Here is a 27,233-nt window from a genome sequence, read left to right as displayed (position 1 = left end):
TCTGCCAAGCCTCAAAGCCAGACTAGCTCTTTAAGACCAGCAGTCCTCCTTGCTTGAGGAGGTAGTAAAACAAACAAACCGTCTCTCATGGAAACAGTTGGACAGAGTGATGAAGTTCCTCTATTAAAGTCCATGTAGGCTCACATAGAATTGTACATCATAGGAATACTACATGGATTGCTGATCCATTAATATTTCTATATAAGCAGGAACAAGTTCATGTGTCTTTTCTATGCTGTTTTCCTTTTACCCAAGGGCCTTAGAAACAATCAGAAAAATGAAGAGGACATAAAATTTACCAGTTTAGCTCATGAATATTAATCTTGTGATATGACATTTGCCAATAGTCATGTCTGTTTTGCTGTGAGGAAGGCAACTGGAGAGGCTTCTGTTTGGTCTTAAAGTTGACATTTTATATGGTCGGCTACAATTCTTTTAACAAGACTCTTGAAATATAATTTTTTGGGATTATCTCCCAAAAAAGCGTGTCCCCCTGCTTCTACTCTTTTTTTTTCTCTTGTTCTCTCTCTCTTCTGGGTGATTATGGGCTCCTTAAAGAGTGCTCTATAAATAGCCCTGCAGGCACTAGTCTTCGTGGCTGGTGTCTCCTCCAGCAGGGCCCATAATGAGACATACAGGCAGCTAAGGCCTAGCAACACACCCAAGAGCTGCACATTACACAGCCTGCAGTGTTCCGACACCAAGAGAGGTCTCATTCCTACCCTGTGGAATCTCATACAGTGACCTACTTACCAGCTACGTGATCTTCAGCCTGGGCGCAGGGCTTAGTGCTAGGTGTGCCTGCTCATAGGTCCTGTTGAGTTAACATTGGGTTGGCAAGGAGTTTGGACTTTGGAGCTCACATTTAAACACAAACACACTTGGCAGTGGATCAGCTTTACTGTACAGATAGGGGTCACCCCTGGCCACCATGAGGAGGTAATTGCCACACTAGTGCACACTCTCAAGTTCAAAATAAAGACTACTTTCACCTCCTGCAGCAACAACAACTTTCAAACGGGTTTCAACCTACACACACAAATAAACCTTGAAGCACTCCAAACTCCATATTCATAAGGTCTGGTCCTTGGGAGTATCTGAGCACCATTATCTGCCTCAAAATTCAAAATGGTTGCAGGTCAGAAGCATCAACACAGGACACCCTTCTGATTTTACCCCACAACACAAAACCTAACCATACTCAGGGAACATCAAACGCACTCAATGTAGCACAGATACTACAGGCTGGTCTATTTAGACCGATCTCACTCTCAACTACCTGAATTTAAAAGGCAGAAGGGTTTATGTTTTACTGTACCTTTTGATGGTTAGTGATGTATCCATTGGGTAATTTTTCCACTATTTAATAACAAATGGCAATCGACTAATGGTTACTGACATAAGGTACACAAAGTGTAACAATGCTAACGACCTGTCCATGAGAACATTACTACCTTCAGGGACAAGACTGTTCTTTTGCTCTCAAATAAATAAAGGACTGGTTAATAGAGCTCGTTAAAATGTAGGAGGGACAGATGACAATAAGACCCAGGGAAGATCATGCGGTGGGAGCTATGGGCAAAGCACCGTGGGTGATGGTGCGACCCCTATCTTCTCCTCTTAGCTAAACAGTAACACATGTCAGACATGTAAAGTCTGAACATACTAAGAGGTCTATTCATAAGATGCATAAGATGCACCTGTGCTATACCGTAGACCCCAACTGATATATCGTTTTGCCGATTTTATTGGCCGATATGAGCCTGTCGCAGATATATTGGTATCGGCGTAGATGCCACCGATATGAAAATTTTTTTACAGAACATAAAACGCAGATAAAATGCTTGTAAATGGTGTAATTACATTTGATTATGTTTGTCCAGCAGAGTGCGCTCCATTGTTTGCTACTGGCGATCTGGATGAAACGCTTTAAAGCTAAAGTGTATGGAATACCATAAAAAATTTGAACGGCCATATCTTTGTAACGGCGTGGCGGATCCGCACCAAGTTCAGGGGATCCCTTTAGCTCGAGAAGCCCTTTCGAACTCCGAGCGAGTGTATGTCTCGAGGCCCCCTTTCGAATGAGACCACCCCCACGTCGATAGCCCCCAGGGTCCAGGAGTTACGGGCAGTTAAAGTCGCGGTTGAGCACCGATCGATCTGGCGATCCTGTGGGGCTACCAACACGCGGAGGGCGACGTTTGAGAGAGTTTCTCGAGCTGAAGGGATCCCCCAAATTTGGTGGAGATCGGCCGCTGCGTTCGCAAGATAGTGACACCAGCCAACCCTTTCACTTCAGTAAGGAGGTCTCTTGTTCAGGCAGCCGCATTCAAGCAGTGTCTTAATGGTAAGTTGCTAACTAATTTGTGCGGTGATGGCTTGAGTCTGTTGAATGGTGATTTAGTGCTACGTTTTCACCTAGTTGTTGGGACGCAATGCTATTAAGCAGCGGTTCTTAATTAGTGGTCGACCGATATGGGTTTTTTGACAGCCGATACCGATGCCGATATCTTGGAAAGCAGGGTAGCCGATGGACGATATAAAGCCGATATATTTTTTTTTTTCAAATAAAGCCAAGGTAACACTCATTTTATATACAGCACACAGTGAAAATGACATGAATATGACAGTGGGCAAATGCATAAAGCGCAGCATAATTTGAAATCAGTCACGAGTTTAAAGTTTGTGGATCGCGCGTCTCCAGTTAAGCTGAACTCTCCTCCTGTTCGTATTCAATTCGCACAGACCGACCGTCACAGAACACGCGATCATGCAGGTCACATGCACACTTCACAAGATCTCAACTAGATTCGACTAAGTCTGCAAGGTTTGTGAAATTAAATGTTCATTAGTCATTCAAAGATTTGTTTAAATTATATAAATGCGTATTTGCGGAATGCTGATGGCAAACGAGAAAGAATTATAATGTTTGCCTTTCTATTACTAATAATATTAAAGCAATCGTTATAATACTTTTTTGTATACATTTTAATGTACATTTACATTTACAACAAGAACATTTTAATTCCTTTGTTTAACAGTTCTATCTGATTATTAGATAGACTTCTATCCATATTAGACAGAACTGAATGACAACAGCGAACAAGAGGGAGAATGTGAGCTGTGTGGGCTCTGGCGCTGCCGCAGCCGTTCTCGGCGCCGTCAAACTAAAAGTCCCGCCTCGAACACATCAGCCAAACAGAAAAACTTATCAGCCGATGCTGATATTTGAAAAATGCCAGATATCGGCCGATATATCGGTCGACCACTATTCTTAATCTTGTTCCTCGCGACCCCCCGCTCTGAACATTTTGTATGTTTCTCTTATCACTTCAGAGGTTTGTTCTATTCAAGTGCCCTGCGAAGTGGACTTCACTGGATATTCTGCCATGATTCCAGTTCGAAGGGAACGCACATGTTACATTCAAAACAGGGGTGGGCTATCTTCCCAAAATATCATATCACGATCTTGTCACACAAAATCACGATCCACAATCTAAATTGCAATCTTCCTAATTTTGAGATGTACTATTGAGAATATCCAGAGTGGAACAAGCCTATGACTTTAGGCTAACTATTTGAACAATTTAAAACACAGTATTGCATTAAACAACCAAAATGGACATTAAAGCCTGAGTTAAACTTTAAAAACACTGCATCACTGTATAAATCAAATATACGTTGCTTCTTATTAAAGTTATAAAGTGATTCATTCAAGAGCAGTGAGTGATTTTCTCTGTCTTTTGTTGTTTGATTAACATTAATGATACAGACAGCAGTAGGTTTATTAGGCTGCTGTCTCTTTAAGACCGAATGCACGGATCTAATATACTGACATGCATCCGATTTCTTTCCAAATTGTTTAGGTTCACTTAAGACATAACTGACTGTCTTTATGTAAATACACGGCAAGACAGACATTTTGACATATTATTGTGTATATTTGACCATTTATGAGAGTGCCTGAAACTCCACATACTTTGCTTGCTCGTGTTAGCGCCGCCTCGGAGCGTGTGCACAGAACACACCTGGAGAACAGTCTCTTTCGCAGTTAATGTGCTTTTAATAACTCTTTTTAAAATGAAGCATGTTCCACAGTAGACTGCATTCAGTCACATTGCATGATTGGACTGATTTGGACGTTAAGTTTAAGAGATGCGAAAGCTTACCGCTTGAAATGATTTGGAACAACTTGCGAGTATACAATATTTAAAAAATTAATAAATATTTAAAATATATGAATTAAAAATATATAAACAAAAAATACCAATTCAAAATGTGAAATCACAGCATCTACTCTACTTTTCTACATTCCGATGTGCCGATCAAAAAATAATTCTTCACTTAAATTTGAGTTTTTGTTGTCCTGTTTTTGCATGTACATGAACGAGGTGAAATTCTAGTTTGATATCAGCTTTAGGACCTTAATAAACAGCAATGATTTAATTACAACATCAATCTGATAATCATTTGTTTCATAGTAATAGTGTGCTGAAAACCAACCTACAAAGCTTTGATTCACCCTGTAACAGACTGACAGTTGCTGATGACGTGTGCACCTGAACTTGCATGAAGCCGGCTTCTCTGCCTCGTATCCTCTTTCCAATCTACTTGTTTACTTGATGCAACTCATCGCAACGCTGCATTAACAATGCTCCAGCTCCATTTCCAAAGCCTCCTTCATGCAAGGCTGCAAGACACGGACATGCAGATTTATATGGTTTTGGGGGTGGGTTTTGTTTTTTTACAGATGTGTTCTATAAAGGTTAACATGCACTGGAAAAAAAGCCTTGGCTACAAACTGTGTGTTTTTGTCAGCTGGGGGAAGAAGCACAGAAAAAAAAAGCCCTCAGCCAAGCCATCAAGTTGAACATTGAACTTCACAGTAGTAGCTGCCTTTCTATGCCTCTCCTTTTGATGTTACCTCCAAAGCAAGGGATCAAAGGCTTGGAGTGTGGCGTGGGGAAGTCCCAGGCTCTTAGCCTGGCAGTCCCTGATATATGCAAAAGTCTATGCCAAAAAGAGAGAGAGCAAGAGAGAGAGAGAGGGTGGGAATGCAAGCTAGAGACAGCAGGCTTGTATGGAATGTGGCTAAATAGTGTGCTTTACTTTAACAAACTCTGAGGTGATGCAATCACTCCTTTCTGGGTCTTTTACAGTGAAGTGTTGAAAACAATGAGGGCGTGCCGAGAGAAAGGCTAAGGCTTGTGGGTGCAAAATGTGTATGATACCTCACCGATAGATCCACTACTCCACCCCCTTTCCCTCACATACATTGTGTCATACTCACATAAATATACAATAAGACGTCTGACTTACAGCAAACACTGGCCATATAAAATGCTGTCTTTCACAAACCGACACAAAGACAGGCACAAGACCCACACATATGGATACAATAGGCTCAGCTGAGGTGTGTTTAAACCAACTAACCCCTGCTTGAAGATTTTGCACACACACATGCAGAAATATAGGTCTACACGTGCATGCACACACACCCTTTCCCCAGGGCTATAGGATTAAGAGGTCTGTCTGGCTGACAGCGAGCCCTTCCTTCCCACGTACCCTAATTCACTCCCTCCTGCCTACTCGGCCCCTCTGCCCTGTTCTGCCAGCCAGGGAGGAGGACACAACTGAACTTGACATCGATCTGCCTGAGCTTTTCTCAGCACCTCACACACATGCAGAATCACACACGCCACAAAACAAAATAATTGTGTCTGCAAAGAATGAATGTGGGACGGTACTGAAAACAGAAGAAATGCTGCAGGAATATTGATGTTTAATATGCCTGATAAGTTTTCTTTTGAAAGGGTTTTTAAAAAAATTGCAAAGCTGAATCTATATTTGAAATTAATTTATTTGAAAACATCTATGAGTTGATAAATATTAATGATATTAATGACACTACCAAAAAAAAATGTAAAATGTTGCAGAGGCTACTGTAAACACTGGAGTGGTTGTGCGAACAAATCAGTGAATCATTTTTATTTTTGTACTTTATTTGAAAACATCTATAGTGTATTGTTTTTAACTAAATATTCATTTCACAATCAAATAATACACGTAAAATGATGCATGGACTTCTGTGAACACTTGAGTGATTACTCAAACAAATCAATTATTTTTTTAAAGGTTCATTGAAATAAACAAAATGAATGAACTTCTCAAACCTAAAATCACTGTAGGACACCCTACAATTTTAAGGACTTTTATATGCAGCTTTTGCAGGTCCTTGAGATCATAAGTGTATCATTTGGTACAGGATCACTTAATGAGGAAAAGAAAAAGTCACATTTTCTCTGGACCTTGAATTCTCAAACAATCACTAGGTTGTACACAACAATATATACAGTATACTGCTCTCCAGTCCTGACCATTTTACTCATTCCCCTTCACCTGTGTCAACCCTCTACATTGCGAGTAAATCACTCGCATATGCGACTAAATCTTCACTCTGGGCGACTAAATGATGTCTAATATTAGCCTTGTGTATTTGGCGTAACGTAAACTCTAGTGTGAAGGCGCACGACTCGCCGTCGCTTTTTCTCACACGCGCAAAGAGCGAGAGCGAACGAGAGTCTTACATAACATGCAGAATTGATGCAAGGTGTCCGTAGAGGGCTGTGTGTTTGAAAACAGCATACGTGATCCTTTTCTCAAACGGACACACAGATACTGTCTCTGACCACCGTTACCGGTCGTAGTGGGTCAGAGTGTGTGTGTGGTTCCCCGTCAGGCAGGCCATGCCAGTGTCTCCGCTCCAGCACCAGATTCTTTAAGAGTCATGGCCTTGAGAGGGAGGAAAAAAATGAGCGTGGATAATAGGCCTGTTGTTAAAAGAATGGAGGAGAGAAGAAACAAGTGAAAGAAAGTGGGAATGAGAGGGGAGGAATATTAAAGACAAGCAGATCCCGTTTCACTTTCCAGGTCATCTGGAAAGGGTTACTGCTGCTGCACTTGCTGTCATTATGTAAATTTGTGCCAGCCGGACACCTTTGGCCTTTTGGATTGCACCACCGCTCACTAGTTTATCAGACTATGAACATCACAATTCTAAAATGCACCGGTAGAGTTCAAAATGTTTCTTAAGACCTGTGTGTTCTGTTTCAGGACTTAATATTTAACTTTACATTATTTTCCTTATGAAAAAAAACAAAACAAACAAACATGTAAAATAATGCTGGGACTTCTGTAAACAGTGAACTGATACACTTAAATGCTGCTCCTCTTTAGAGAGAAAGGCCCCATTTAGTTGTGCACCACTTGTACACATTGGGATGTGTAGACACGTATAGGTAGATTTGCGCTGCGATAAAAATACGCAGCGAGTCGCCATCGGGGCCTGTGCCGGCAAAGCTGGGCTTCAATTTGAGCTGCGGTGATGGACGGCTAATGAGAGCAAAAAAAATCCATCCCGTATAACAACAAAATACCACTGACACTCCTGATCGCCGTGTTCCCGAGATGAGACGGAAAAAAGGCGAAAAGAAAAGAGAGCCGGAGGAAGACAGGCAGGGAATGAGAACGAGGGAGAAAGAGAGAGGGAGAGAAAACTCACAATGATGACACGTAAGTGCAAAGAGCGATTAAGGATTTACTTTCAAAAGGGCCTCCATTGATCTTTTTTGATAGACCTGCAATAAATCAAACCAGATTGACTCACATGAGAACGAGGCCTAATCCTTTAGTCAGATCCAGAAGAACTCAAACCAAACCAGCTGTTAATTTAGGCTTTACAAGATAAAGCAGGCGAAAGCCAACCTGATGTACCCTAGGGCAAGGGCTTACATCATCTCTGTAAAGCAATCAACTTATTGCCAGTTTGGAGAGCTAATCAGAGTGCACACTGGGAGGAGAGAGAAAGACAGAATGGCAGGGGAGGAGAAAGTAAGAAAAGGTCTAAAAGGCATAAATAAAGAGGCTGTATGAGAAAAGCAGACAGAGAATGAAGTGGGGGGGAAGACAAAGAGGTCCAGAAAACAGGCCAAGGGTTATTGCATGCTAAAATATGTAGCTATGCTAGAGATATGGCGAAATATGAGAGGGAGGCAGCAATGGCTCTATTTCTTGCCTGGGCACCCTGTAATTTCCCTGTACGTTTGGCCCTATGCCCATGGCCAGTGCCACCTCGGTCATGCCCGGTCAACCACACCGAGTCAGCGCCATAGCCTGCCATGCTAATTAAACCAGTTATTTTTGTTTGTTGGAGCATTTTTTTTCTTCACCAAACTTTATTTTTCTGCCGGACGGAATGATCGAGACGCGCCATCCTGTCTTTTCTGGTTACTTTTCTAATGTCTTTTTCAGACCCACATCCTGTTTGTGCATGAATATAGGATTGGAGAGACATAGATATACTTTACTTTTGTACTATATAGCCTACTGTACTTTTATACTTTTGCAGAAAAAAAATCACACAATAAAATATGTAAACAATTTATTATTTATATAATCACTGTTATAGTTCTACCATTATTACTAGCATTTAATACAATTAAAATAATAATAATAATAATAATAATAAGTCTACAATTTCTCTCTCTATATATATATATTCATCTTAATTATTATTATTATTTTAATAAAAACCAAAAAAATACATACAGTATATGTAAGTATGTGTATAAAGATATAAAAGATAAAAAAAGAAACAAGGATGTTATTGATTTGTTGTTGGCAGTGACAGGGATGCATCATTCAAACACACCCAGACATGTATCCACTCATTAGGTACCATGTTCTTGCCTTTAATGTTCTGTTTAGTATGCACAACAAGATCAAATCTGAAATCCAATTCCAGGCCTGACCAGGGCCTTTCACTTTAGTTCTGAGGGAGCCTTGAAAAAAGCCAGGCTCGTAGTCTCTGGAAAGTGTCCAAGAGAAACTGAGGCTCAAGAGTCCAAACAAAACCCCAGGTGAAATCAGAGTAAAAGCAGGAGCCCGCATCCCCACCTCTCTCCGACACACTGCCTGCACACAGGGATCATTCAGACTTTGGGTGTCTGCTCTACTCAACTAAATTGAAGTTAAACGAGCCAGGGGTTTGACACACATGTGCATATCCATGTAAAGAGCTTGGCACTTCTGCAGCGCTCTGTTGCGCCTACTATCTTTAGTGCTGAACTGAGGCCGCCCTTCCTCCTCCTTTTAGCGGGTGTACCACTCAGCCTCGTGCCTTCCACCATCCTCCCCACGGGTCACACTTTTAATTACATAGAAACAGTAATCCCATCAGACAGATGGCAAACAGGCCGTCACCCAATGACTTTATGCCCAATTGAATCATTACTGATGTTATTTGCTAAATTATAGCAAAACACAACAACACCGCCGAGCGGGATTTGCACGTGAAGCTAGCGAAAGCAGATGTGCCCTCCTGTCGAGCATCTGTGACAGAGATCAAGAAGGCGTGAAGACGGGAAGTGGAAAGTCGGGTCTGTTTTAAATGAATAATACTCTAATCAGTGCGAGCAAATGCAGAACCTTATTATTAGTTGGGGAAAACAAACGAAAAAATATGATTCCTCAACCGGACAAGACATTTCCAACCAACTTGGTTTGGTAAACCACATAACAAGCGCAATTGAGAAGTGACTAGAGTTCTTTTCTTAAAAGAGAGAGCGTGTTTGGTTTATGGGCTTTGCTCAGCACCGCCGTTTGTCTTTGGGGAACATCCCAAGAATCCACTCTTTCCTGAAAACCAAACACCAAGCTTCAGTCCACAACCTTGCTGCCAGAGCCCATTCATTCTTTCTCTCACTCACTTACTCGCTCTTTTTTTCTGTCTGTCTGTCTGTCTCTTTTCCTCTGCCCATGGTTTCTGTCAACAATTAGCGGTTGCCTCTTCCAGAGTCCCAGACCACAGCACCCCGAGCGTTAAACTATGCAATCTCCCAATCAGTCCCTAAACATAAATTACAGTTTGCGACATCGTTTGGGAAAGAGACCTACCTCTGTGCCAATAAACAAACAATTGTTTTTGACAGAATTAATATAAAACTCCAAACTTAGTCAGAGTCATGACTATATGAGCCATAGGCCATAAGAAAGTCAATAAAAATATTTGGAGCCTGTATTCTTGGCTTGCAGCAGGGCCTGATTGCTCACCTGTTGTGTTGCTTGGTGTTAATGTATGTCTGATCGGTGCATGTTCTGGCTGGGCCCCAGGGTGTCGTATTCTATGCTGGGTGGCTAGACCTCATGCCACAGATGGGAGCAGTTCCTCGGCCCAACACTGGAGCAGTAAATCTACATTTAACCACTGGGGTACAAGCCACACCATAACATAACACTAACATTTTCCATTTCATAAAACACAACAAAGGCAGAATTACGTCTTTGCGCTCCCAGACTTAGGGTTTTAATTATTGTTTCTTAGCTACCATAAGTCACAGGCACAGGGTCATGGCTTAAGACAATAACTCGGTCACAAAATCCAATTAGTTTAATCCCAGCTCAAATTAGTTTGTATAGAATAGCTGTTTAAAATGCTTGTCCTCTGCTTGGAACTGATAAGACTGGCAGCTTCCCTACAAACTGGAGCAGTTGCTTCTAGAGGCATGTCCGTTGCTGTAAAGTGATCCAAGCAGCTACCACAAAACGTCCAAGCTGTTTGTTTTAATCCTTTCCTGACTATCGGTCAATAGGACGCTGCATGCAGTTGTTCTTGCGTGAAGACGTGGTAGATACCGAGCTGGAAGAGGACCTGCAAAGGGGACTTTGAGATTCCAAACAGTATGCCTAAAAAGAAGGGGTTCCCGGGGCATACACAGTGGGATTAGTCATAATTTCTCGTCGACAGTTGGGGGGGAAGCCGGAAATTACTAACACAGATGCTACTGAAATTAGAGGTTTTATAAAATAGCCAGAGAGCTTCAGGGAAAAGCAGTCACATCCACCAATCCATCTAACCACCCAAGCACAGACTCTTGGGCAAGAGGGCACCCACACACCTTTCTGCTTTCAAAATCTTCCCTTTGCTCACCGTGTTGATAAAAGACTTTGGTTCAATCTGCGGCCGAGCTCTGTAAACCGATGCCTTTTTCCTCATAGAGCTCCCCGGGCTGTGACCACCGTGTTTGCATACCACAAATCTTGCGTAACCGTCAAGTGGTTTCTCACCAACGAGACTTTGCATTAATGGAGTAGAGGATATTCATCCACTCTAAATCAATAGTGTGTAAGCCAGGCAGATTGATATGCCTCAGGAGAGGAACTCTTGTTTAGTAAAGTTACAAAAAGAGAAAGTCTCCAGATAGAGGGACTTTCTGTTTACTATCCTTAAGGGGAAGACAACAGTTCTGTTCAAAGTGTTGCTCAATACCTTCGTGCCCTTCAGAAGGATAATGCGATGGGCGGAGATGGGCATGCAGAGGTGATGGTGAGCCACCCGTCACAGTGGCCTCAGCTTTGCGTGCCTTGAGTAAATAGCAGTTTCTACACGGTAATTGTAACTTAATTTTAAATCGAGGAGAGTTCAGGAAGAATGTCAGAGTCAGACTAGGTCAGTGAGGACCCTACTTCAGCATGACTAAGCTTCTGACCCAGTACTGCTTCCTCAACCTGTCTTCCTCACACCCTGAGCGATTTAGTTGGTTGACTAGTCGTGATTGAAGACTCTGGGGGTGTGTTAGGCCACGTTCGGTGAGCCGCCTTGTGGAGCGTGGCACTCTTCCCGGCTCATTTGAACTGCAATCCTGCTCTTTTGCTCTCAGTGCATCTTTTTGTCATTTGAGAGCTCATGCCCCATTTGTATTATCCACTGAAATGACAAGGGGAGGAAGAAGAAGGGGGTTGATGGGGAAAAGGAGGGGTTTCGGGGAGTCGTCACAAGGAGACAGCTCCAATGAAACACCCCCGATCCCCCTGGTTGAGACAAACACACTAATACTTAAACCCACACACACATTCTCCTTGACTAATGTGCCATGACACTCGTACATCACCCACAAATTGGCCAAATGAATTAACCACGGCCCCTGGTTAGCATTTCAGGCTTTAAATGGATTTTCCCTCTCCTGGCCTAGCCAATAATTGCATTTATCCATCTTGTTGAAGCGCAGTTTACACACTTGCTAACATCATGCCAATCCAGGCTACATTTTCTGCTCCAATGGCAGAAGAGGAGGAGATTTGTCACTGGATCATAACAGGTAATTCAAACAACAATTAGTTTGATAACTCCCCCGTATGTCAATGTCTGGCTTCCCTTTGATGGAGCAAGAGGGTCTTCTGTCACTACAACCCCCCCCAATCCATCCGGCTTACTGAGATGAATTGAGCTCAGCTGCTTTTCAGTACTACTCATCCAAACCACTAGGCGCTAACAGCTAACAGAGTCCCAAGTAAATGGGACTTGTGACTACTTTTCACACACACATAAACAAATGCATTCTCTGCAAGCCCGACACAGCACTTGCGTCAAAGGCTGCTGCAAAGGTCATCTGTGCACTCACAAGTGTTTGAACAGTAGTGCATTTAGACTCTCCAGGGCCCACAGGACAATTGGGCTATGTAAACACTGTGGCACTTCCTTCCCCGCAGACCTTAAGATCTGAGCTTAGACAGCCCACTATATGAATTCCTGCTCTTGCTTACCGCCAAACATCTCACATCTTCGTCTCCCATACCATAAGACAGCACACACAATTAAGGAATATCATCACGTACATCTTTCAACACAAAGAAATTAACCTGAGAGATGTCAAGGCCTCTGTATCAAAATCACTTCATTGTTGAGTTTTAAGCTTTCATGGTTCTCAACACAGTTCTCAAATACTGGATCATTTTTCCCCTCAATGACCTGAAATCTTTCACTTCGACGCCCCATGCTATGACAAAGCAGGCAATTTATCTTTTCTGATATTTGAAAAATGCAAAGCGCGACGGCCCATAAAGATACAGGTGCTGTAAAGCTGATGATAAAGAAAAACTGCCGGTTCTAAAGGGCATCTAGATGAGCGTAACGCCGCCGCTGTCACTTGCCTATTCCATACCAGCGTCGTTTAAACTGATTGCTGGCCAAAGAAAACAGCTCCAGGTCAGGATTAAACTCTCTTTCCTTATAAATCACTCCTACCCATCGTTAAATATTTCCGTTCAGCAGATAGCCGGTGGAGAGAGATCACTATTCACTATGACTGGCAAGCAGTCGTCATCTCTATTTAACTCAGAGGGCTGCTGAATTACACCTCCTCTGTGTCAGTGTTCAGATCTTAACACTGTAAAAGAACATTGGCTGCAATCAGTAACCACATCTGCCACCTCTGGCTAACACTGATCAGACTCACGGAGCCCTAGGGGCAGCCGGTCAAAGATACACCTCCATTCAATTATACCCCTCGCTCACAATGCAATTGACAATTCGTTCAGCGAAGGAAGTCAATTCCCTGCGTTTTGGAATCGACCATACTGAGTGTTCACACCGCCCTCTAATGAGATGTAGCCAGCGACAGTTGATCCAGGCTAATCCTTAAGGGTGACAATGTACAAACAAACAAACCAACATTTCCTACAGTCTGTGCTAAAAACATTTTATGTGTGCGCTGGAGTTGTAGACAATTCCCTCTAATTTGATGTGAGTCTCAATGTGAGATTTAGCCTCAGACACATCAACAAGACAAAACTGGTGACAAGCACAATGCTAATCAGCTGAAATATTATCTATACTGTTTGACAGCCATTCAGCAGGATATGGCCAGTGAAATAGCATAATGCAAGGCTCCATGCATGCCATCGCACACCCATTATTTAATGCAGGGGATCGTTATCTTCTGATAGACGGGAAGACCTGTACCAAAAAAAAAAAAACCTCAAATTCTTGGTTTCTAAAGTTCATAAAGCACCTATCTCTTATAAAGCATACAAATATCGGCCTGTTGTACCTCTAATCTTAAAATAAATCCCCGATTAGTGGATTAGATAGGTAGAAAATCTCCTTCACCTTTTGTTCAGTTCTGAATGCAGAACCTTTGCTAGAAACAAGCATGCAATAAACTCATTAGTGAACAGACAAGCACACGCGCATCCACACACACGCACACACTCTGGGCCCTGCTCAGAGCTTATCCCTTGGCAATTAAAAGTTTAATTAGAAGATTAAAAATACATGGGTTGAGTTTTATCACCTATTGCTTTCTCAATTATGTGCTTTACCCATACAAAACACTCCCGACATATCTACAGGATTTAATGCAGATTATCGAAGAAAACAGGATTTCACATTCTGTAATGCAACATTATAGAATCTCATTTTGCAATCAGAGCTAGAACACAAACTTGTTGGTGTGACACTAAATTAGCTCACTTCCTTATCAAAGAGAAACATTTCACAGGGCAGAATAATAAATACAGAAGCAAAACTGTGATTGGTCAGGCTTCATCTTTTTTTAGAAGCTTCAATCACATGCCTTAATGAAGGTAATTTTGTCCTTTTTTTGTGTTTAAAAATAGATGCAGATAGGTATTTGTTTTTTATGTTGAAGTTCTGTGCAGAAGTTTCATTAAAAAAACGTACGTCAGCAACAGACTTCCTGTGCAAAGACAGCGATGGTCACTCTATCAGGCCTTTTATCAGGGGAGAATATTTACCACGTACTCAGTCTGATGTCATTGTGTTTTCCGTATTACAGGTCCACCTGACGTATGACAACGCAATCATTATGTTTTAAAGTCTGATAATGAATGATGTACAGTAAAAAGACTTTGTGCCAATGAACACAAGACGCACACGTGCTTTTTCACTGGAAACTTGCACACTCCTATCATTAAGCATACAAGTCAGATGGCAGCTCCAGAGAGCATGTGTGTACACTTTTGGCCCAACCCGAGCATGTTCCAATCCAAACAAAAGCCCAGTGCAACCAAATTCCACCAGCGTCACCCAAGCCTCTAAGCTGGAGAACTTCAAGCCGACATTTTGATGACGAAGCGGGAATCAGGAAGCATTAATAACTTAACCTGATTCATAAAAAAAAGTTTAAAAGGGGGGGATGCCACACACATGGCCTGTCCATCAAACATGACTATAAACTTGTCACCTCCTCCTTGTCGATTTTCAGTCCCTGCTGTGTTTTTTCTGTCCTTCATTTTTTTCCTTAGTAGATACATGTGAGGCCTGGGGGCTCTATTGTTTGGACATCTAACCAGGAACTGTCACCACTCTCATTGCCCCCACATTAGCAGCAATTATGCGCCCTATTCAAACTGTCTTTGTGCATCTCCCTCCTCTCCATCTTCCATCTCCCCCACTATGCTACGGCGGGCAAATCGACCCCGCTTTTCCTAATCCCCCACTCCAGTCCACCATACTGCACAAGGTAAACTCCTCTAAAACAAGCAAATGAAAACATTCCTTCAGAGCAATGCAGAGATACAAAAATGTTTTGATTATAAAATCTAATATTTTATCTAATATTTTTAGTGAATTCTGTCCTACAAATGAAAATTCCAATTCCATCATATTTTTTGCGTGAGCACAATAAAACAAAAAAAAACACGTATTTTAAGTGTAGTAAATTGTACAAATATACAAATTACAATATTTGTTTCCCTTTTACATTTTTTTATGTTTCACAAATTTTCATAATTGTGCTTCATAAATTTTTCATGAAAAGGGTTAATAGTCTGCATACACTGTGACAACATGCCCCACTATTGTCACAAAATGTGTTTAATGAAACGCATCTCTCTTTTTTTTCCTGGTCAATAACAATGGAAATATTCAATAGCTTTTTTAAGCCAGGATTTTAAAGTACAGTATGTGCCAATACAGAAAATGATTTTCAAAAATAAGCCTGAAAATATTTCAGTAAAGCCCTTGCATATTTCACAGCTTTGACAAAAAGCAAAAAAATTAAATAAATAAATTGCTGGCTCTTTTAACACCTAATTATTTACAAATGTATTTGTTTATTATGATTGAAAATTAAATAATCTGCCAAACCATCTAAAAATTGAGGCAGATGCCATCACAAGCACTTTCATAGATTTGGAAATTTTATTAAATTCTTGCACTTCTTGTAATAAATCGATATTAAAAATCTCTTTAAATAGTCCTCAAAAGGCCTCAACACTGGCGCTCTCGCCCCCATCACACACCCCGTCAGTAAAATCTGCCTGTCATATAAGAATTCACATGCAGCTATCATACAGCTGCACAGGCCTGCACACGGTGCATGTGCACAGAGAGAGAAAGAGTAATTTAATTTCCATGTTTCAGGAGCCCCTCAATGTGTAGGCCAGCAGCAGGACTATATTTAACAGATGACAAAAGTTGCATTCCAGACGTACAGTACGATCTTTGTGTTGAACTTTGAGCATGGAAATAAATGGTGAAGAGGAGAGAGGTGAGGGGTGGGGTCAACAACACACAGCTGCTAAGCCAATGCAGCTCCACGAGATGCAGAATTTACAACAGCATTTTTCTAAGTTCCCCATTTATCAGTTACAGGACAGCATTGCGTTTGCAGCTTTAAAAACAAACGCGACGGAAATAAATCAAGAAAAAGACAGAAATATAATTCTCAACTGTGGCATCCGATAAAATGTGAAAAAAATTGACTATTTCTATTTATTTGCGATACCATTACGAAATTCTTAACGGTCCACATCCAAACAAGAAACCTTCATTAACTATTGAACTAGTGCAGAACATTGTGTATACACAACGCTGCCTTAAAAAACAATCAGTGAGAGAAAAAGAAAAGAGAAAAAAAAAAAAACACCAGGTCATTTTCACACACGATCATAGAGAGCAGCCTGCCAAAACCATCAACTTAAGACAACTGAGCACAGCAAGTAGAAAAGAAAAAAAAAACTAAGTAAATATTTACAGCACAAATCTTTTCCATTCATTTACCAAGCACTAACAAAACCGTACTGTACTCTTTCAGGCCCCCCCCCACCCCCCACCCACATCTGCAATTCATTGACTTTACAATTTACCACATGTCGAGATGGGAGAGGTCGGGACTCTATCTGAATCATGACACAAATATGCAAGTGATTTATTGTTTTAAAAACCATGGGCCGATTTAGTGCAACTCCACTCTTCCTGAGCATTACTCCTATTGGCAGACCATGAACAATTACAGTTTGGACTAATTAAGTCCTGAGAATGTGCTGTGCGCCGCTAATGTCTCACAGGCCCTGCTTTCAGTTTAATGGTGCCAAACTTTGCTCCCCAACTTAACTCACACAAATCCAAAACAGATTGCACTTTTTTATGGGTGTTTATCAAACCCCAGCAAACAGAAACCGTTTGTTTTTGTTTTTGTTTTGCATGTAGGATGGGAAGAGGAGAAAAAAGACAAGGAGGAGAAGGAAAGAGTGGCGGAGGGAGAGAAAGAGAGAGTCTTGCTTCCGCCATTCTTTGTAAACAAAAGTGATTTGCAAAACAAAAGGATGGCAACCTTCTATATAAACTGGGAGTGTATTTTGTGCAGAGCGGCACAAAACGCGAGCGCGTAGCTCGGTGAACCCCCTGCGGATAGCAATTAGGGGCCATTAACATGTAAAGCCTATTTGATAAGGTATGAGTCTATCCCTGTAAATCCGCATTAAACTATCGTCTGCACCTCACACGACAGGCTATTCAACACACATAATCCATACGATAAAGCATTGTTATTGACCTCTTAGCCTAAAAAGATTCAGCCATGGTTTATTAAAATTTGTACATGTAGGGCTACATGAGGGATGAATGCATCTTTGGAAAAAAAAATATTAATTGATTTGAAACACCAAATCTACTTAGATTTTTTTTTATTAAATTATACATTACATTTAAAATTATTAAAATTAAAACTATGATTTAAAAAAAAAAAATATCCGCCTTGCATCTCCTTTTCTTTGCTCTAAATAGCGGAGAGTGCATTTGGGTGCTGCAAGTTTGTCTTTTTTTATATTATGTTCCTTTTTTAAACTACGCATAATTATACGTTGAAACCTGAAACCTCTGCCAAAAGTCTGCAGGCCTAAGGAATTATGGGGCCAGGGGTGGCGTCAAATATCTTAACATTCATAAGTCAGAGAGGCAGTAAATAAACCCAGCGGATTTACGGGCATAAAGCCCCCTGCCAGAACTCAGCCGGCCAGACCTCTGCTCTACCTCGCTTTCCCCTCTCCACAGACCTGTTGAGGTGTGATTTTAGCCTACAGCCACCCAGTTAACCCAGCACCTTTCCAACCACAACACACACGTAGAGTGTGTCCGCAGCCGTGTGTCTGCCATGCAAACTGCTCTCGATGAAAGGGGGAAGAGTGGCTATTGTCTGCAGTTTTTAGTGAGGGGAAAAAAAGAGGATCCAGGCATTGTCGATAGAACGTCATGGCAAATTGCTAATTGCTACCAAATCATCGTGAAGCTTTTCCGATTGAGGTGGTTGGAAATACAAACTCCCGTTATTACAGCTCTCGTTATTACAGAGGTCAGACGAATTAAACTCGTTCCCTCCCTCCCTTCAGTCAAACACACACAAGGGGAAAAGCATTTCATCACTATTGCATGAGCGGACCATCAGGGAAATTCAGCTGACACATGGCCTATGTAAATTAAATAATTTTTTAAAAAATAGTCACATCTCTGATATCAACCTGTAGAGAAGCATCCGCCATTAAATAAACCCTTACAGATTAAATAATGCGGCAGTAGCAAATTTATCCTGAAAACAAAACATTGGATCAATAAATACATAAATGTTTGAAATGCAATAAAACTGGATCACCTGTTTGTTTCATACAATTTAGATTTTTTTTTTTTTTTAAAGGAAAAAAAGAAAGAAGGAAAATGCTAAAAAATGCTAAAATGTACTTCATTGGCAGCTAAACACAACAAGCCCCATGCATTCGTTAAACGGAGCGACAGCTAATCGATGCTCAGGTGAATTATTTATCCTCTACTTAAGTAATGCGTTTATGAATACAGCGGCTTTCAACTTCAAAGCGGTGTGGGTCGGACGCCCAGGCAGCTCATAGGTAGCAGGCCTCATTGCACAGAAGCAGGGTGAAGGGCTACAGCACAATGTCAAAGACTGAGATCTGTAGGCCTGGTTACAGTAAGAGATCAAACATTACAACATACAACTATAAAGAAATTCACTATATCTATGGGTATAAAATTTAGGCTAGAGGGTCAGAACAGACCTGGACTGACTCCCACATATAGGGGAGGATTTCAAACAATGATCCTTACTTCCGTGAGAGATCGCTAAATATATTCTTCGTAGCCAAAAATGAATAAGCCAGCGATTTAGACAGGGCTCCATCCCAGCAGGGAGAGGAACTAACAGACTATGAACTCTGGTATCAGCATCTGTGAGATTCTTCACAACCAACCATACAGAAGACACGCTATATGTCAAATACTTCCTTCATATTCCTACTAATCAATGCACAATTGCAGTGGTCATACTGATGCTTTCATAATTTTCTGTCCTTTTGTTTATATGTGAATGTTTCTAATATGCATTTACATCAGTAAATAAATTATCAGCAAGTGAAGAACAGATTCAGCAAAAAGTCATATATTAGGAAACACGCAATATCCACCACAAACACAAACAGCCAGAGATGTTTCTACAAAAATGTCTCACTGATACTAGAAACAGCAGAACGTCTTTAAAATACCTGAAGTTAAATCCACAATTTCAGAGCAGTACATTTTGAACGTAGTTATTTACTTAATTTCAGGTTACACCACATGTCATTGTCATAAAGCGTACCTTCGCGTTTCAGATTAAGCCTAGAGCTGATTATGAAAATCAGAAATGACAGCAAGATCCTACTGCACAATTTTCCTTATTCTTATTATGTTATATCCACAGCAATGACATTTAAAAAATATATAAAATATCAATTGTGAATAAAAATATGAACCTACTAAATCAACATGAATTATTTCTGGTGCCAGGAAAAGTGCTGGACAAATATGCATAACTAAGCACATCTGATTTAAGCAACATAATCTGTATTTACACCTACATATTAAGCATATATTCTCATTACATGTTATTCAACATTATGCATGCTCTAAATGAGAAGTCCATCATACCATGACAAAAAGTAAATGTAAATAAAAAACATATTATATTTAATGTGCATTTAAAGCAAATGTGTATTTAATTTCAAAATAATTCTGACACTACTGTCTACTATTTTACTATACACTATGTCAAGGGTGGAATGAGCAATATTGTGCTTTCATTCTGCGAATCACAAATGCATTGACTGCCTTTCACTAATTACATAAACATTTCCCATGATGCTCTTTGGCAATAACATTTATGTGCATTGCATTCTGTAAATAACACCAGCAGTATTATGTTAAGCTCGGATAAATTAGTCATAAATTAGCTCAGATAAATGACTAATGTGCCATTTTATGTGGCACGCTGTAAAAATGTATTCATCATCATGTCATAACAGCATCTTTGTTTCCATCCGTTTAAACCGTCACAATAATTTCTGTTATTTCTACTCGATTTTCTTCAGCAGTAGGCTAATTAAATTCAAAGTGGCAGAAAAAGCGCAGATTGTAAATATAGCACCACTTTGATTTCATTTTAAAAACATTAAGGCTGCAATTAAACTTTTTAATGGTTAAATGCCTTAGAATAACAGAAACGCTTTTTTTTTTCCATGTGTAAAAATCATAACAACGATAATAACGACAGTAATAATAATGCTATTATTATAAATTCAAACATTCTTGTACATTTCAGTTTTAGAAATTCCGGAACACCCGCTACTGTAAATTAAATGTCTAGTCTAAAGCAAACGAGCTAATCCACTAGTTATTCAAGTGCACAAACAATTAAAATAAATAATACTGTAAAAATCCAGAATCTAAAGCAAAGAATCTAACCTGCCAAGTATGCAAATATAGCCGGGGAAAATGAGAAGAAAAAAATAACAACGGAGTTAAAAGTTGCTGTGGCCGTGTGTTTGTGCACGTCATGAAAGCACATTATGTGTTCCACTGTACTTGCCGCCCGCGCGGCTCTGTCCACGCGCGACAGTGGATCCGCGCGAGCGGCGTGCAGCCGTACAGTGCAGAGTGAAGTGTGACAGAAGTTCACGAGCCGACCAAAGCAATCCCTAAACATGGACGTGGTGCTTTAGCTACGTGCATGTGGCTACAGAAACACGTTAAAAACACTTACTGTGCGCGCGGTCGGCGAGAGCGATCCGTTCGGGAGGTACGGGCTCGTGAGGTCGGGAATCATTATAAATGGATAGCCCGGGTACGGTGGGCTCTTGAACAGCCCTCCATCTTGCCTTTTCGCAGCTAACATGGCGGGGGAAAAGAAGAGGAAAACTTTTAGTTTAAGTTACATTCCCAAAAAAAAACTTTGTACGTGTGTGCAGAAGCAAACGGAACCGAGGCACCGTGTTGTTGTCCTCTGCAAAAAGATGATTTAGAGAAAACAAGCACTCACCCTCCTCTAAACTTTCTCTTGTTTTGTCTCTGAAACTTTCAGATCTAGGCGGAGGCCGTCTTTCCGCCTTGAAATGCAACGAAACACAGGGAATGCATTGAATAATCACAGCGAGGAGATCGTTAGCTAGTTAGCAGCGTGTTTAAACAAGAAAAGTGCATGTAAAGTTGTGGACAAGTCGCGGATTCGCGGTTATTTGTCACTTACCTCGGAATCCGAGGAGCTGTTTTGATTCGTTTCCGACTCGTTTACGAGAGAAGACTTGACATCTGCTAAATCCCTTTCTGCTGAGGAGTTCTCCGAAATCTTTTCCTCCTGCTCGCCTTCGTCTTTGAAGGAAATCATTTCATCGTTCGCACCCAGATCGTCCCCTCCACCGCCGTTCAACTGCGGCATTTTTCCCGAGGAGCGCTAATTTTGCGGGGGGTCAGAAACACCCAAAAGTTTTTAAACCCTTGATCTTGGTTCTTATTATGTTATATCCACAGCAATGACATTTAAAAAATATATAAAATATCAATTGTGAATAAAAATATGAACCTACTAAATCAACATGAATTATTTCTGGTGCCAGGAAAAGTGCTGGACAAATATGCATAACTAAGCACATCTGATTTAAGCAACATAATCTGTATTTACACCTACATATTAAGCATATATTCTCATTACATGTTATTCAACATTATGCATGCTCTAAATGAGAAGTCCATCATACCATGACAAAAAGTAAATGTAAATAAAAAACATATTATATTTAATGTGCATTTAAAGCAAATGTTTATTTAATTTCAAAAGAATTCTGACACTAATATTTTACTACACACTGTGTCAAGGGTGGAATGAGCAATATTGTGCTTTCATTCTGACGATCACAAATTCATTGACTGCCTTTCACTAATTACTATAAACATTTCCCATGATGCTCTTTGGCAATAACATTTATGTGCATTGCATTCTGTAAATAACACCAGCAGTATTATGTTAAGCTCGGATAAATTAGTCATAAATTAGCTCAGATAAATGACTAATGTGCCATTTTATGTGGCACGCTGTAAAAATGTATTCATCATCATGTCATAACAGCATCTTTGTTTCCATCCGTTTAAACCGTCACAATAATTTCTGTTATTTCTACTCGATTTTCTTCAGCAGTAGGCTAATTAAATTCAAAGTGGCAGAAAAAGCGCAGATTGTAAATATAGCACCACTTTGATTTCATTTTAAAAACATTAAGGCTGCAATTAAACTTTTTAATGGTTAAATGCCTTAGAATAACAGAAACGCTTTTTTTTTTCCATGTGTAAAAATCATAACAACGATAATAACGACAGTAATAATAATGCTATTATTATAAATTCAAACATTCTTGTACATTTCAGTTTTAGAAATTCCGGAACACCCGCTACTGTAAATTAAATGTCTAGTCTAAAGCAAACGAGCTAATCCACTAGTTATTCAAGTGCACAAACAATTAAAATAAATAATACTGTAAAAATCCAGAATCTAAAGCAAAGAATCTAACCTGCCAAGTATGCAAATATAGCCGGGGAAAATGAGAAGAAAAAAATAACAACGGAGTTAAAAGTTGCTGTGGCCGTGTGTTTGTGCACGTCATGAAAGCACATTATGTGTTCCACTGTACTTGCCGCCCGCGCGGCTCTGTCCACGCGCGACAGTGGATCCGCGCGAGCGGCGTGCAGCCGTACAGTGCAGAGTGAAGTGTGACAGAAGTTCACGAGCCGACCAAAGCAATCCCTAAACATGGACGTGGTGCTTTAGCTACGTGCATGTGGCTACAGAAACACGTTAAAAACACTTACTGTGCGCGCGGTCGGCGAGAGCGATCCGTTCGGGAGGTACGGGCTCGTGAGGTCGGGAATCATTATAAATGGATAGCCCGGGTACGGTGGGCTCTTGAACAGCCCTCCATCTTGCCTTTTCGCAGCTAACATGGCGGGGGAAAAGAAGAGGAAAACTTTTAGTTTAAGTTACATTCCCAAAAAAAAACTTTGTACGTGTGTGCAGAAGCAAACGGAACCGAGGCACCGTGTTGTTGTCCAATGCAAAAAAGATGATTTAGAGAAAACAAGCACTCACCCTCCTCTAAACTTTCTCTTGTTTTGTCTCTGAAACTTTCAGATCTAGGCGGAGGCCGTCTTTCCGCCTTGAAATGCAACGAAACACAGGGAATGCATTGAATAATCACAGCGAGGAGATCGTTAGCTAGTTAGCAGCGTGTTTAAACAAGAAAAGTGCATGTAAAGTTGTGGACAAGTCGCGGATTCGCGGTTATTTGTCACTTACCTCGGAATCCGAGGAGCTGTTTTGATTCGTTTCCGACTCGTTTACGAGAGAAGACTTGACATCTGCTAAATCCCTTTCTGCTGAGGAGTTCTCCGAAATCTTTTCCTCCTGCTCGCCTTCGTCTTTGAAGGAAATCATTTCATCGTTCGCACCCAGATCGTCCCCTCCACCGCCGTTCAACTGCGGCATTTTTCCCGAGGAGCGCTAATTTTGCGGGGGGTCAGAAACACCCAAAAGTTTTTAAACCCTTGATCTTGGTGTGATCCCCGAATCCCGAGTTTTAAGTTTAGGGACTCGCAGTGGCGTTTGGCTGGGTGAGTGTTCAAAACTCAAAAAGAAGAGGGCAATCTTGGCAGAAACAGAAGCCGGAGACGGAGCTGAGGCGCTCGGATTGAGGGAGTTGAAGTTGGTCGGAGTGGTTTTCAGTTCAAAGGCGGCGCTGATTGACAGATAGAGAGGGATGGAAATAGAGAGAGTCTGGATTCGGGATTATTGACAGGGAGAAACACACAAGAAAAAAAACTAATGAGATTCAAACAGGGAGGGACTTGAAGTGACGTTTTCATAAATAGAGAGGGGCAGTAAAAAAAGTACTGGAGGGGGGAAAGGGCTTGAACGAGAAACACAGAGAGAGGGAGAGGAAAAGAGCTTTTGGTGAAGAGCAGGACAGTTAAAGCGAAGTCGCCCCTGTTTGCTTTTGTACAGGAATGAATGAAAAAATAGGCGGAAGACACTTGTGCGATAGTCTGCTTGTATCTGAGCAGTAAAACGGCTCAAAGCTATTGGCTTCCTTTTTTCTGCAATTGTTGTTTTCAGTGTTGGTGGGCTGAAATAACCCCACTCACTCCAAACATGGACTCAAATGACCATCAATTCTGAATTGCACTAAATCAAAACCTATTTATGAAAACATCACTTCAAAAACGATTTTACTTGTATAAAGGCTTAAAATGCTAGGGGGAAACATACAGCAATCATTTATATGACAATTATTTATGTCCTTTTTATTGTTGTTTTAAAATGTGATAAATTGCAGAAAAGACTGGCATTATCCTACATAGTACATTTTATATAGGCCTACTGAATTTTTTTTATCATTATATCAACATCTTTGTTTCTATCCATGTAACTTGTCACACTAAATTTCACCTTTTGTACTTAATCAGTGATTAGAGTGCAAGTGGTCAAAAATGGTAACTTATCACTGCAGCTTGTCACTTTGATTTCACATTAAAAAAATAAACTGTTTTTTTTTTTTGTGCATTAAAATTGCTATCTATATATAGGAATATACACACACACACACACACACACATTTTTCATGTAAGGAAACTTACATGCATATATGTTTTCCCATATATAGATACAACACACAAAAACGTTTATTTTTATGTAAAATCAAAGTGATCAAATCTGAATGTATAGTATATTTATAATACATTATTAACAATATATTACAATATGTATTATAAATTAAATGATATAATATATATACTGTATATATATACACACACACACAATGCAATGTATATACAATATGATACAATGCATAGGATATAAAGAGTGAAAAATTTAAGCGGGTCTGAATACTTTCCGTACCCACTGTATATATATATGCCAGTATTAGAAATGGGTGCTGAGACTAGAGAAACAGACTAGAGTGAGTGCAGATGGGCTAAATGAGGCCAGTTAACCTGTATTCATTGTGAATAAAGACAAGGTGGGGGTTGAATATCCTTTCTCTCGCGTCTCTTCTCTACAAAAATGCAAGAACAAACTTTTTTTGTATTTGTTTGTGGGCATATGCTTCTGGTTTGTTGGTTTTGGATTTAAATTAAGTATATGCATACATAAATAAATGTATAAATCATAAAATATTATGAAATTGAAACAAAACTATGAAACTCTTCCCAAAATTGTATGAGCTATGAATTATATTCCAAAGACATTCCTGTGTGTTTTGAGTAGTATTGCCTAATATCAGCCTGCTGACTCATAGTATTTTCTCCCTTTAACATTATTTGGTTACTTATTTCATATTTAAATTAGCCATTTCCTTACATCCATTTTAAGAGTCAAGGTCATGCAGGTATCAGAAAGCATCATTCATTTCCCTACCTGAATTTCACCATAGTGGAATTATACAGAAACAACGTCATTTGAAGGAACTTGCAGTGTTGCCTTTATAAAATAATACTTAATACTTAATGCTATAAAAATGTAGCTTGCCTATACAGTATATAATGTTTTTAAAATTTGTACACCCAATAATTAGAAAATGTTAGTTTAATATAAGCAACCATATATATTACAAAGACAGCAATATAAGAGCAGACAAAAGAATATAAAAATAATATTTCATATATACACAAATAGCACAAATTAGGTATATGATTTGCAATTATAATAATCTCCCAAAACAGTTGCAGAAATGCAACATGACACATCTTAACATTCTTTGAAGTTATTTATAAATAGAAGATCTTTAGGATAGATATGCATCCTTAGTTGTAGAGTGAGTCAATATGATTGAACAATAACGACTCGGTATTTAAAATGTGCTGTCAGCAGCTAAAAGATTTCCCATTGCTTTTTGACTTCAGAAGTCTGGAGCCTGCAGATACCAGACCAAAGCAGCTGAGCTCCTAGCTAGCATCTCCCTGGATTGCCTCAGCAGGTTACTGAGAGTTCACTTAGATTGGGTGCGTTTTATCAGCCTTGCTAAGCCAAACCTTGCTCCATTTATTTCCCTGCTGGATCTAAACCTGTGACCAATCCATGTGTTAAACCACGCTTCAGGCTGACCTATTCTGTGCCAATATTTTATCATGCATGACTAAACAAAAAAGGAAAGTAATGTTTATTTCAGATTTATTCTGGTAATGACAATAAAATAAGAGACAAGCGTTGATTTCTGCACACTTGTGTTCTGTGTATAATGTTACCAGGTAAGATATTTGTGTCTTTGCAAACAGTTAATTACCCACAATGCCTGTGTGTTCCTGCGCTGGATGAAATGGCTCTGTTCTTAATTAGCATATTATGGGCTCTGTTAATGGTCTTCTCGGTTGTTTTCAGTAACAATATGTGCATTTTAAAAGCTGGGTTAATAGTGAATATAACATGATTTATGCCAGATCCCCTCTAAGCTAGTTGAATAAAACAAAAACGTTTTTTAGTTTTTACAAGTGGAACTTGGCATTTAACCTTTTCGCATTTAGTCAATTGCAAATTTCCCCATTGTGAGAGAGCCTCTGCGTACCATTTAGGATTTTTTTTCCTGTAGGAGCTCAGATGAATTTTATCCTGTGAATAATGACGTGGTTAACAACAATTATGCGATTCTAATGGATCTTCATGTTTTGCAGGCACAGACCAACAATAGGGAAATTATTTTCTTTACAACATTATGCAAAGTTTCATTTTTATAATGTATATTTTAAGGGCAGATTGAAAAACAGAATCAAACTAATTGTGTTATCCTCAGCA

The 27,233-nt window shown here is 40.0% G+C and overlaps 2 protein-coding genes across 12 annotated transcripts in view; both read right to left on the bottom strand.

Annotated features, from left to right (window-relative positions):
* LOC107750316 (transcription factor 7-like 2) overlaps window positions 1-21,866 on the bottom strand; it is an 89,186-nt gene extending 67,320 nt beyond the window's left edge. For 7 of the 11 annotated variants that reach the window (XM_016565646.1, XM_016565647.1, XM_016565653.1 and 4 more), the window contains exons 1-3: window positions 21,648-21,865; window positions 21,441-21,507; window positions 21,165-21,289 (exon numbers count right to left, since the gene is read on the bottom strand). In XM_016565646.1, the coding sequence (XP_016421132.1) occupies window positions 21,165-21,289; window positions 21,441-21,507; window positions 21,648-21,836 (381 nt within the window). In that variant the 5' untranslated portion in view covers window positions 21,837-21,865. Of the gene's footprint in view, window positions 1-21,164; window positions 21,290-21,440; window positions 21,508-21,647 lie in introns of all 11 variants that reach the window. The other 4 variants (XM_016565642.1, XM_016565641.1, XM_016565643.1 and 1 more) reach the window with 1 other exon arrangement.
* A 1,367-nt stretch (window positions 21,867-23,233) lies between these two features.
* Window positions 23,234-24,307, bottom strand: LOC107750319 (transcription factor 7-like 2). Its single transcript, XM_016565656.1, has 3 exons — window positions 23,745-24,307; window positions 23,538-23,604; window positions 23,234-23,385 (listed from the first exon to the last, which is right to left on the bottom strand). Exons 1-3 carry the CDS (start codon window positions 23,931-23,933, stop codon window positions 23,234-23,236), a joined length of 408 nt encoding a protein of 135 aa, XP_016421142.1. The 5' UTR covers window positions 23,934-24,307.
* Window positions 24,308-27,233: the final 2,926 nt, after the last annotated feature.

This window comes from Sinocyclocheilus rhinocerous, unplaced genomic scaffold, assembly GCF_001515625.1.
Source record: "Sinocyclocheilus rhinocerous isolate Xijiao unplaced genomic scaffold, SAMN03320098_v1.1 scaffold2076, whole genome shotgun sequence".
In the NCBI taxonomy this organism is placed as follows: Eukaryota; Metazoa; Chordata; class Actinopteri; order Cypriniformes; family Cyprinidae; genus Sinocyclocheilus; species Sinocyclocheilus rhinocerous.
Note: the sequence above shows the minus strand (reverse complement) of the source record. Positions and strands in the feature narration are given on the sequence as shown.

What these genes read in the sequence shown, in the direction of transcription:
- LOC107750319 (XM_016565656.1), bottom strand. Translation starts at nt 23,933, where the DNA reads ATGCCGCAGTTGAACGGCGGTGGAGGGGACGATCTGGGTGCGAACGAT. An exon ending in ACAGCTCCTCGGATTCCGAG is followed by an intron (nt 23,605 to 23,744) that starts GTAAGTGACAAA and finishes TTGCATTTCAAG; the next exon opens with GCGGAAAGACGGCCTCCGCC. An exon ending in AAGAGAAAGTTTAGAGGAGG is followed by an intron (nt 23,386 to 23,537) that starts GTGAGTGCTTGT and finishes CCGCCATGTTAG; the next exon opens with CTGCGAAAAGGCAAGATGGA.